Source organism: Bos mutus, chromosome 6 (genome assembly GCF_027580195.1).
Source record: "Bos mutus isolate GX-2022 chromosome 6, NWIPB_WYAK_1.1, whole genome shotgun sequence".
NCBI classification, from domain to species: domain Eukaryota; kingdom Metazoa; phylum Chordata; class Mammalia; order Artiodactyla; family Bovidae; genus Bos; species Bos mutus.
Window position 1 is genome coordinate 95520220 of NC_091622.1, and position 12290 is coordinate 95532509.

At 42.6% G+C, this 12290-nt stretch overlaps 1 protein-coding gene across 1 annotated transcript in view; it reads left to right on the forward strand.

The window, feature by feature from the left end:
* The first annotated feature begins 316 nt into the window (after positions 1 to 316).
* Positions 317 to 12290, forward strand: part of BMP3 (bone morphogenetic protein 3) — a 31445-nt gene continuing 19471 nt past the window's right edge. Inside the window, exon 1 of the mRNA XM_070372573.1 lies at positions 317 to 770. Coding sequence (XP_070228674.1) covers positions 449 to 770 — 322 coding nt within the window. The 5' untranslated portion in view covers positions 317 to 448. The remainder of the gene's footprint in view (positions 771 to 12290) is intronic.

Consider the following 12290-nt stretch of genomic DNA (forward strand, 5'->3'; position numbering starts at 1 on the left):
CGCGCTCCGCTCGCCTGGCTCCGGCTTCTCGCCCGACGCAGCGCTAAGTCACGGTGCCCTGCGCGCCCGCTTCGGCCGGGTGTTCCCGAGAATAAAGCGGGGAGGGAGGGTACAGATAGATCAGAAAACACGCCAGCCACACACGCCGCGACTTCAGCTCTGGCTGGGAGTCCGAGGGGAGACGGCGCCGGCAGCGCCCTGCGCGGGTGAGGTCCGCGCGGCCGCCGGGGAAGAGCCCACCTGCCGGCCCGCGATCGGCCGGCGCCAAGAGTGGGGCCCATCGTGGTCCTGCTCGGGCAGCGTCCGGGCTCCGGGCGCCCTCGCCCCAGCTAGTTGAGAGTTTCCACCCTCGGCTCCGCCGCCGGAGGGACCTCGGAGGCACACGGTCCGCGCCTCGGAGGGACCTCCCCTCCTTCTCCCAGGACGCAGCAGCGGAGCGGACCTCGCGATGGCCGGGGCGCGCGGGCTGCTCCATCTGTGGCTGAGCTGCTTGTGTGTGAGCCTGGCGCAGGGACAGAGACTCAGACAGCCCTTCCCGGAGCTCCGCGTGGCTGTGCCGGCCGACCGCGCGGCAGGTGGCGGCCCCGAATCCCCGCTGCAGCCCCTCGACCAGGTGTCGGAGCACATGCTGCGGCTCTACGACAGGTACAGCGGCGGCCGAACGGAGGAGGCGCGGACGCCCGGGAACTCGGAGCGGGGCTCGCCGTCTTTGCGCCCCGAGCCGCTGCGCGAGGGCAACACGGTTCGCAGCTTTCGAGCCGGAGCCGCAGGTGAGTGCCGGGCGCCCCCTTTCCGCGATCCCGTCCCAGGGGTCTCCCGGGACACCCCCCCACGGCTTCCTCGTTTGCCCCCCGCGTTACCTAGAGACGCTCCCTCGCCCTGCAGCTCACCCTCCCCTCAGCCCCTCGGTGCCGTCACATCCCGCATTCCATCCGTGACCTAAGTAAGAATCAGCCCAATTCTAGAGTCTGAACGGAGAGGGAGAAGTGGGAGAGAAGGGCGCCGAGACCTGAACCGGGTCGGCTGGAAGAAGGAAGCGCAGGAAACCGGGCTGCCCCCGACCCTGTCCAGGGGGGTCCTCTTGCCCTGGGTGTCTGGGGCTCCTCTGGGGCAACCTATGCCGACGTTTAAGTCGGTCAGCGGAAATTGCCTTGGACAGGGCTATAGCCGTGTTTACCTAGAGGCAGATGTTATTTTATGCCAACCCCAGGGCACGAGAGAGAAAAGTCACACTTGAACTAGATGCCTTCCCCTTAGCCCTTTAAGACAGTCGCTTCTCCAGACCTTCCACCTTCTCTTAACTGGCGTCCTCTGTGTTTATATTTGACACTTTCTACTTGATAGTCCCTTGGTGGCAAACAACGCAGACTAAACCAGGTGCTCGGGTGTTTCGATTATTTAAAACCCATCTGGGCAAACAGGGGACTGTACCACCCACCCTGGGAGGAGTTGGGACGGAGGCGAGCAGCCGGTGGATGTAAACACCTCTTGGAATCTGCCGATGAAAATTTGCTCATCCCATTTTCAACACACAGATCACTGTGGGCTGAAATTCATGGCTTAACAAGGTTTCTCCTGGCCCCTGTGGTGAAGCGAATAACTTATGCTAACAGCCTGCCTCCCCTGTGCTAACAGCTTGAGGGAAAGTTTCCTGGACGCTAACTCGGTTTATATGCTTTGAGGATGCACCCGGCTTTTTTGTTCACTGCATTCACGATGAAGGGAAATGTAACTGCAAAGCCTGTCCTCAGTGAACCATAGCCAAGAATTGAAAAATAGCCAAGAATCTTCAAGTTAGGAGGCCATGCCTGATGCTCTCAATTCTGTCAGAATCACTAGAAAGACATCTCCCAAAGCTTTGATACGTAGGACTCCTGGAAAAGAGGAACACCACGAAAGCATTCATCAAGGAAAGCCCTAGGCTGACAGTGTAAATACACTCTAGAGCACCTAGCCTTGATGACATTTACAATAAATGTGAATTATGCTTTCTAATGCAGAAGTCTCTAGCTGGAGCCTGAGCTGAATCAGATTTCGCTTTTTTCTGAAAACCACGAGCATGATCTATAAGGAGGTGGCCTCTGCTAAGGAAAGAGAAGCCTACTCTTGGTGTGTCAGCCCCTGGAGAAGGCTGTCCTGACAGCTGACCACACCAGTGACTGGCCTGTTCAGTGCAACTCCAAGGGCAGAGCTCCATGAAAAAACAGTGTGGAAGAAACCAGAGAAGTTGGGTGGGCAAGGCAGGTGGCAATAGTGAAGATAATCTAATCATTCTTACCTCTATCTGCATTTTCTTGGTAATATTCCTAGGGAGTCTCCAAGGCACCCAAGAGATGAATAGTATTTTTGGAATCACAGATTTTTAGTATGAATCACAAGGTTTGGAGGTGGCATGTGAGTTTGATTCATTCACACCTATTCTATAGTGTTTTTGTATGTTTGTTTTAGACTGAGGGAACCGTGAGTGAGAGATGGATAAGGATTTGAATATCTCAGGCCCCATTTACTCTTTGGCTTCAGCTCACTCTATGCATTATAATTTCAGAGTGTCCCTTATCAGCCTCTCTGTAGTCTTAGACCATCAAATGATAAACTCTGATACGGAGGCCATAAGTTCCCTTGAAATGATGAATTGCAGCTGAAAGCATATATACAAGGCTGTGCGCCCTGATAAGAAAAGTAATTCCTTTAGCATCCTAGAGACTGTCTTAATGACTTATTTATCAAATGTAGACACTGGTTTTTGTGGAAGCTGAAGTGTCCTGTTACTATACTGGAAACTCCTGGAGAGGTGGTTCATGTTGGACTCCTTCCAAGAGTTTAGTTACTAACACACTAAAAAGACCTTATTAAAAGCAGTTCTGGTTTTAATAAGGCCCAACTCCAGGAAGGTGCTAAGGCTTTCGTGTGTCTCTCTCCTTTATATGTATCAGCATTTCCCTAACACCCTTCATCTTGTGACATGCGTTCTAACGTAGGTGAAAGATGCTGTCTGCTTTAATAAATTAGATATGTTTTCCAGTTCACAGTGTTGAGGTTTCACAAACATATGTGCTTCTCTGGACCAACGATGTTACAGATTTTAATGGAAGGTCAGGTGTGTGCTGTTGTCTATGGAGTGGCTGCTGATTCGGCACACTTTCCCCGTGCTTATTCAGGCTGAGTTATAGCCTTAGAGTCCTCTTTGCTCCTTGGAACATACCTGATTAAAATTATTTATTGTTCTAAACCTAGAATATCTTTGGTTGAAATTTAGCTGCTGTGGTCTCCCTCTGATTACCTTCTACTTAAACCATTACTTGATGGTGGGTGGCATTCATCCTAAATACACTTTCTGCTAACCCCTTTCTCCTCCCTCAATGCTATGCAGTTGGTGTGCCAAAACCATAAGTTTGGAGCACTCATACGTCTTTTTGTGGTGTGTAAGTGTTTATATAAAGATAGGTTTTATCTTTCCCTTTGTAAAAGGTAATTTACAAAATTATTGATGACAGAGAAGTTTGGCTTTAGAAAAACACACCATCTCGAAGGAAGACAAGAGGGACATGAAATCAGCTTTTATTTTCGTCTTAGTTGAAGTTGTCCTTGGCTTCTATGTAATGAAAGAAGAATATTTTGCATGAGGTTTTCTCCTGGCTTGATCCTTGAAGATACATACTTTGTGTTCATTAGTTTCTCATCATTTCCATAGTCACTTAATCTTATTTTTCTTAATCATAAATTTAACCTCTTTAGGGAAAGTGATTAACGCACAGCTGTTCTTATTAGGAAACTATCATTATTTTAATTTATGACATATAACTACAAAAGATTGCATTTCAGTGGATTTATGTCACCTTTCAAGAAAAATGACACAGACTTTATAGACAGAAGGAAAAGAAAGTTGAGAAAAGTCAGACCCCAAAGTGAATATTTTCCTTCAGTGAGAAAGAAGAGAGTCTTTCCTACTGTAACCAAAAATCTTTAAAAATGAAGAATTAAAATGTGACATGTTTCTGAAGTGCAAGGCTAAAATATAAGGCTTTAGAAAGGATGTAGTGATGGGCTGAACAATCGTTCTAATAGGAGTCAGTTTTGTAAAATGCATGGACTGGGGGTGGGGAAGCATCATTGTTGGTGGGTTTGATGGCAAGGGGCTATTACAACATTATTAAAACAGAGTTACCTAGAAATTTCTGGCACCTAGAAATTAAAGAATACTTAGATTATCTGATGTTTTTATTCAGAGAACAATAGTACATCTGGAGAGGGAGAACTGGATGTGCAGCTGCTTTGAATTACACTCTACTTTGAATACATGATAGCCCTTAATGAAGTTTTTACTGTAACAATCAAGACAGCTTTACAATCTCTGACATTTAAAAATCCATAATGCCATGAATTCTAGATTATCTATGCTAATGGAAAAGAAAAAGACTGTTACATTAAAAATAATTTAAATTTATCTCTTTAGTATGGTTAGACACACTCAGAGAGACCAGGAGAACATGAGGATCAATGAAAAAAGTCCCCTAAGTAGATAATTCACTCAGGGAATATTTGTACATTAAAACTATGTACATAATTGAGAATATATTAAAAGGGTTACAGACATTTTATCTAAGTGGTGGAAGTTTATAAGCATTTGATTGACCCAGTTCAGGTTTTTCTAAAAATTAGCTAGAGACGTGAATGTCAGACCTGATCTTAAACGTTTTGGAATTATACAGTTTCATGTTTGAAAGAGGCTATAAAGAAAGCAAGCCCAACCCTTTATTTAAATGGAAGAAGAAATGGACATCATGATATATTTGCCAGACAAGTTTTCAAACATACTGAGCTCATCTCAAAATTTCTAATCATCTTATCTGATTTTCTAGGAGAAGATTTTGTAAAAGAGGGTATTTAAAAGTCGTTGAAAGATGTTACATAAAATTGCATTCCATGATCAAGTAAGTTTGGGAAAAGTTATCAGTTTACTTTGGGACCTTTCAGGGCCTTTAAAAAGCTCGTGAACCCTCTAAAGAGTGGATCACTTTCTCCTCATGAGAGTACTTTAGAGAATTGTGGTTCTGAGACATCTATCTGGGGAAACACTGGTTCAGATTCTTCCTAATTTCTCAAGAAAGAAGATACGCAAAATTCAAGTGAATCTTATGACTGAACACTATCTCATTTCTCATTTGTTTACTCAGGATATTTACTTACACTGTTAGTTTTTGGACTTGAGTCCAGTTGGCATTGTATAGTTAGCCCTCCATATCCCTGGGTACCAGGGATCCAACTACAGATTAAAAATATTCACAGGGAAAAACTTCAGGAATTTCTCAAAAGCAGAACTTGATTTTGCTGAATAATAAATACTCTAGAGATGATTTAATGTATACAGGAGCATGTATGTAGATTATATGCAGATACAATGCCATTTAATTTTAGGGACTTAAACATCTGTGGATTTTGGTATCTGCAAGGGTCCTGCAACCAGTTCTCTGAGAATACCAAGGGCCAACTGGACCATCTTCCTGATTTCATGTTTTAAATTTCTCTGGATGTAATTTTAGAGCCTCTGTCATTAAATTTTATTTTGCCGATTTTTATGAATTCTCCATTATTTTCTTCTATAGGATTAGTATTTATTATTTTACATCAATCTGTTATTATTCTTTTAGAAGAAAGCCTTCTTTATTTGTGGAAAAATTCACTAGAGATCATACTTATCATTTTGTTAATGTTTTATCATCATCAATCCCTTGGTTATAGATACCTGTTAAAGCCCTTATATAATCCCATTGTTTGTTGTATTTATTAGATATAATAAAACTCATACCTATCAAAAAGCCTAATGAAAATTATTGAGCAATTTTGTATATGCTATTCAGGATTTTTCTGCCCCAACATCAGAACTTTTCTCCTAAAATTTTGAAGGTTTTCCCATCCATTAAATTTGTATATCCTAGGTTTCCCAGATGGCATTGCTGCTGCTGCTAAGTCACTTCAGTTGTGTCCGACTCTGTATGACCCCATAGATGGCAGCCCACCAGGCTCCCCTGTCCCTGGGATTCTCCAGGCAAGAACACGAGCGGGTTGCCATTTCCTTCTCCAATTCATGAAAGTGAAAAGTGAAAGGGAAGTTGCTCAGTCATGTCCAACTCTTTGCAACCCCATGGACTGTAGCCTACCAGGCTCCTCAGTCCATGGGATTTTCCAGGCAAGAATACTGGAATGGGTTGCCATTTCCTTCTCCAGGGGATCTTCCCAACCCAGGGATTGAACCGGCTCTCCCGCATTGTAGGCAGACGCTTTACCGCCTGAGCTACCAGGGAAGCCACCTGCCAAACAGGAGATATGAGAGCCACAGGTTCAATCCTTGGGTCTGGAAGGTGCCCTGGAGAAAGGCATGGCAACCCACTCCAGTATTCTTACCTGGAGAATCCCACGGGCACAGGAGCCTATCAGGGTATAGTCCATGGGGTCACACAAAGTCTCGGACATGACTGAAGCGATTTAGCAAGCATAGCACAGTAATCAGGATCTTGGTAACTTTATTTCAGTGATATGATGGAAAGAAGTTTGGCTTCATAAATAGTTTCTATTTGAAATTTCCTATGCCGAGTTTCAATTCAGAGTGAATTTTTATGATTATGTTCCTAACCCATGAAAATAGAGTTTTGTAATGGACACAGTGACATAGTATTAATCAAGTGACACAAGTTTACCAAGGTAATATCTACTTTGGACTGTAGTAAACTATGACATTGTGACCAAAGAGCCCTCACCTATGGGCTATACTTAGAAATCCATAAAGCCACTAGTCTCGTAATATGTTAGTAGTGGTTGTGTCCTAGGATATTGGTACCTAAAGCGCTCTTGGCAACACACATTTTCAGGGATGATATTATTAAAGGCGTGGATGTCTCTTTATTTGTCTAAAACGTCCACATGTAAGTCATAAAGCCAATTGACCCTGTGTTTTATTGGATCCTTCAGTGATCTACCTTCCTTTACGATCTATTGTTTCTTGGCAGTAGAACCACAATAATGCAATGCCTTGGTTTTGCTTGGGCATTATTAATAAAGTGTTTGGACAAACTGATCCTACTATATTTCTGACTTCAATATGTTCTTACTTTCCTGAGGGAGTAAATATTAAGTATGACTTTAAATATTATAGTGAGTAAATGTTAAATGTTCCATTTATAAAATGATTGTATCCAATAGCTTTAATAATGAGAGATTCTCTGCCCAGTCCTCTGATTTAAAGTTAAAACTACTGAGGCCCAACACGAACTTATTTGCTTTTTCGGCCAAGAAAATTTTAATTTAATTGCATGGAATTAATCTAAAGACTGAATGGAGTATAATTGCTGCACTTAGGTATGGGTTAAGATAAATGGTTTTCAAGAAGAGAAGAGATTCCTAGAGAATCTAGGATTAAGAGCATTAAGAGATCTTGGCTGCATTGTTAATTAATAAAGTCATCTAATATTTCCAGGCCTATCAAATGGGTTAACTCATACCTACTGTGCTAGTCTCAGAAAGATGGTGAAATGTAGTTGAAAAAATCAAATGCAAAAATGCATTTGGAAGTCCCATGTAAATGAGATTGTCTTGATACTTTGAGATACTGTCTTTCTCTCGCTCCCCACAAAACCTTAAACATACCTAACACAGTAATACCACGCAGTTGTTTGTGGCGCAGAGGATATATCTGGATAGCAATGTAAGCATGAAGAGGCCGTAGTCCTCTTGTAATACAATCTATGCCAAATTTCCATTCAAGAAATTACTGTTTCTGTCCTGACCTTGGTGGCTGCATGGAGCAGAGTTGCACCTCTTTATAGTGATTTCTTGAAGTTAGTTTTTCTCCAAGTATGGTCCCTGGGTTAGCAGCATCAACATCACCCAGGGAAATTGTTAGAAATCCTCCAGCCCACCCAGACCATCTGAATCGCACTCTGAGGGTGGGCACAGAAGCCTCAGTTTTCAGAAGCCAGTAAGGTGATTCTGACACCTGTCTGAGACACTGCTCTAAACTCAACATCCCTGGAGTGTTGACTATCTTATAACAGGCGTCTGAAATTCAAGATTGATTAACCTCCTAGTTCTGGTCTCATCTGGCCGTTTTAGTGGGTCTTTCCCTGGACAAATGGTTTATTAATTTATATAAGGGTAAGTTTCTTTCACTTTGGATGGTATATTAATGTTTTTATGACAGCTTTACCCTGGGGAGGAGTTCAAAAGTAAGTTAATAAAGACGTCTAACCCTTCTTTCCCAGCTGCAGAGTTCGGGGCCTAATAGGTTTGCTAGAAAATAGGTGATAGGGCAGGGATCAAGTTTCTGGAGAGCAAATAGCATATTTCATTTCAAGCTTGTATTCTGAGGGCCTGGCATAGGTGGCCACACAGTAGGCGCTCGGGAAATAATTCAGTTGAGCTGAATTAGGTGTTCAGGGGACTAGGTAAGAGAAGATAGTAGAAAAGCTATCAGCCAGGCAACAGATGCTTTAAAAATAATTGAAAGAAATTTCAGTTTAAGAGTTTCCCCGAGACATTTTACCATGAAGATGTGGGACAAAGCCTTTCTACTTTATACACTGTTCTAGTAATGTTTTTCTCCTGATGAAATGAAACTCCATAGGATACTTATTGCCCAGAAGGCCTTTTGCTTTGGGAGCTTAAAATTTTTTTCACTTTGTTGTGAAGTAGGAAACACTCAAGAATCTGGTAAGTTTGAACAGTGGCTCATTCATTGTTAAATATTTTAAAATATTTTTCAGGATATCAATGCTCCAGACCACGCAAAGTGCTAGGAGTTCAAAGATTTATCTGGACATGGGTCTACCCTCTGAGAGCTCACAGTCTAGGAATGCCCTTGGGTGGAGGCTGAGAGTAGATAAACTTGATTAGTGAACATTTTGTTGTTCTAGAAAAACATACATTATATCATCTTTGGCCATGTTTTACTTTGGACATAGAGGATGGTTGTTTTGAGATCCCATAAAACTCAGTCATTTGACTGGAACTCTGCAAGAAAAACAACATTCTGACTGTGTTCTATTTAGAAGCTCTCCATCTCTTGATGCCTGGAAACTGAAGGTGGCATAGAGGAACTGTAGCCTTGGCGCCATAATCAGCAGAGAGTATTCAGCCCGTGACTATGAGCATATATGGCCCTGTCCTAGGCACCCCGGCATTTCTAGCAGCTGTGCTTTGTTTGGAGAAAGGGATGGAAAAAAAAGAGTTGTTCTTAGTTACATATTTTCTGTATGACTAAAATGTTTTCGCTGCTTCCTGGGGATTTAACTAATCATCAAGATTTCATTTAGTCTATTTGTTTTAAAATCAGACTTTACATAGAAAGCTTTCCATTGTACGTTCTATTTCCCTTTGAAAACATTCTGTGTGGGCCAGCACGAAGGTGACCTCCCACTCCCCACTCCCCGGGCCCCGCCTCGACTCCTCCCTGAGAGGAACTGAACTGTTAACAATAGTAGGGCTGGTCCCAGGTCTTACTTTCTTTGCAGAGTCCTGGGTTTCTTGAGGAGCAGGTGCTTTCTTTTCAGAAGAAAACAAATAGATGTTCTGCCTTTATCTGATAACCAGACCCACCCCCCCCAAAAAAAATTTTTTTATGTAGGTAACAGAAGACCTGGGTTCCTCTCCAAAATCAATGCTCACTGGCTGGCTGACTTTTAAGGCCCTTCATTTTCTTATTTCTACAATGAATGTGTATGCATGCATGCTGAGTCGCTTCAGTTGTGTCCAACTCTGCAACTCTATGGATTATAGCCCGCCAGGCTCCTCTGTCCATGAGATTCTCCAGGCAAGAATACTGGAGTGGGTTGCTACACCCTCCTCTAGGAGATCTCTCGATCCAGGGATTGAACCCAAGTCTCCTGCATCTCCTACACTGCAGGCAGATTCTTTACTGCTGAGCCTTGGGGGAAGCCCTCTACAATGAATGCTGCTGCTGCTAAGTTTCTTCAGTCATGTCCGAGTCTGTACGACCCCATAGAGGGCAGCCCACCAGGCTCCCCCGTCCCTGGGATTCTCCAGGCAAGAACACGAGTGGGTTGCCAATGCTAGTGCTCAGCAAACAGTAAGAAAACAGCACCACCTATTGGTAGTTACATTTTGACATCTAAAAACAGTACCTTGGAAAGAGCTGAAATTAAAGCCGATTATAGTTCCTTGCAGGAGATCTGAGAGGTTATCTAGTTCACCTTTCACACCTTCCCTACTATAAAGAGATCCTTTGGTAAGTCTTGAATTATGGTCGTCTCTCTTCTGTCTGCCTGACCCCATAGAAGGGTCTCATCATCAGGCTACACACTTAGACAGTCATTATTTACCTTGACCTGGATTCTGCCTCCATTCAGCTATCACCTTTAGACCTAATTCTCATCTTTGACACTGACAAGAAAAACCCTGATCTCTCTACGGCCCCTCGAGTATTTGTAAACAATTCTTAAGTCATTGGTTAACGTTTTTTGGGTTTTTTGTTTTGTTTTGTTTTTCTTTCCTCCAGAGCAGGTATTCTGTAACTCAAATGCGTAAGAAATAACTTTAAGACCAACATCTAGGTTACTTTCCTAGCTACTTTCTTTTATTTTAATAAACTAGTTAAAGTTAGAGCACCCAGAATAAGCATGCAATTGTAGATATGATTGAATTGTGTGGCACACAGTTAATGCTCTCTAGTACCTGAAGACTACAAAGTGCATCCTGAAAATACATAAACCTTTGTTCTGTAACCTGATAACACTTGCCATTGCTTTTAATAATATTATTATTATATTTTGCTCTTAGTAATCAGAAAGTATGCCTCAATTTTCAGATTCATTGATTCCAAATAGGTTAATATCAGAATATTTCAGAAGAATGGAAAAAGTGAACAGGAAAGCATTTTCCATTCACTGATATGCCAACATAGATATCTTTTTCACAGACAAATCTGTGCTTTGCACAGTAAAGAGAGAGAAGGCTATTGGAAAACTCCTTAAGTATAGGAAAAGATACTTTTTTGAACAGTTAATATAAAATCAAAAAAGGCATGCGAGTAATGGAACAGATACTATTAGCATATATTTCATCCTGCAGGAGAGTATTTGTTGACTTGTTTTGGGGAACAGAGCATTGACTTGTATGGAAATGAAATGCTTTAAATTCAGGGAAGACAAAAATAAAGTATGGGTTAAAGAAATCAAGGAATGGTTTGTGAAATGGTGGAGACTTATTGTTTTAAAAAAGGTGGGGAGGAGGGAAATCTAGGGCAGGCAGAGGTAATGTATTCCTTCACCTGGGTGGGAATGGCAAAGGCTTTGCGTGCCAGGGGTCATATAATGCTGTAAGTTAGGAGCTAAATGTCAATTGGCCATTCCTTTTTTTTAAAAAATTTTTTAAAATTTAAATTTTAATTAATTTAAATTAAATTTAAATTAAATAATAAATTTAATTAATTAATAAAATTTAAAATTTAAATTCTTTAAAAAAATACTTGCACAGGAGGTCTCTAGCGGTGTGAAGCTTTAGTTGCCCTGCAGCATGTGGTAGCGCCCCTACCAGGGATGGAACCCACGTCCCCTGCATTGAAAGGCAGAGTCTTCTTTATTTTTTTTTAAAGGAAGGCAAATTCTTAACCATTGGACCACCAGGGGAGTCCCTGTCTATTCCTTTTCTGAATTTAAGCAGCTGAGACATCTGTAAGGACTTCGAATAACTAGGTTAATTTGGGATTTTTTTTTTTATAAATCTCCATTTAAAACATTGGAAATATTGCTTATACAAAAGCTTCCAGATATCCAGCATCACTGACAACTACAGTGTGCTCCTCTTATCGCCTCCCCAACAATCCCTTTTACCCTCATTCTTTTTTTCTTTTTCCCCAAAGTACAGTTGATTTGGGCTTCCCTGTGCCTTAGCCAGAGAAGGCAATGGCACCCCACTCCAGTACTCTTGCCTGGAAAATCCCATGGACGGAGGAGCCTGGTAGGCTGCAGTCCATGGGGTCATGAAGAGTTGGACGCGACTGAGCAACTTCCCTTTCACTTTTCACTTTCATGCATTGGAGAAGGAAATGGCAACCCACTCCAGTGTTCTTGCCTGGAGAATCCCAGGGACGGAGGAGCCTGGTGGGCTGAGTCGGACACAACGGAAGCAATTTAGCAGCAGCAGCAGCGTGCCTTGGTAAAGAATCTGCCTGCCAACGCAGGAGAGATGGTTTGATCTCTGGGTCAGGGAGATCCCCGGAGAAGAAAATGGCAACCCACTCCAGTGTTCTTGCCTGGAAATTCCCATAGACAGAGGAGCCT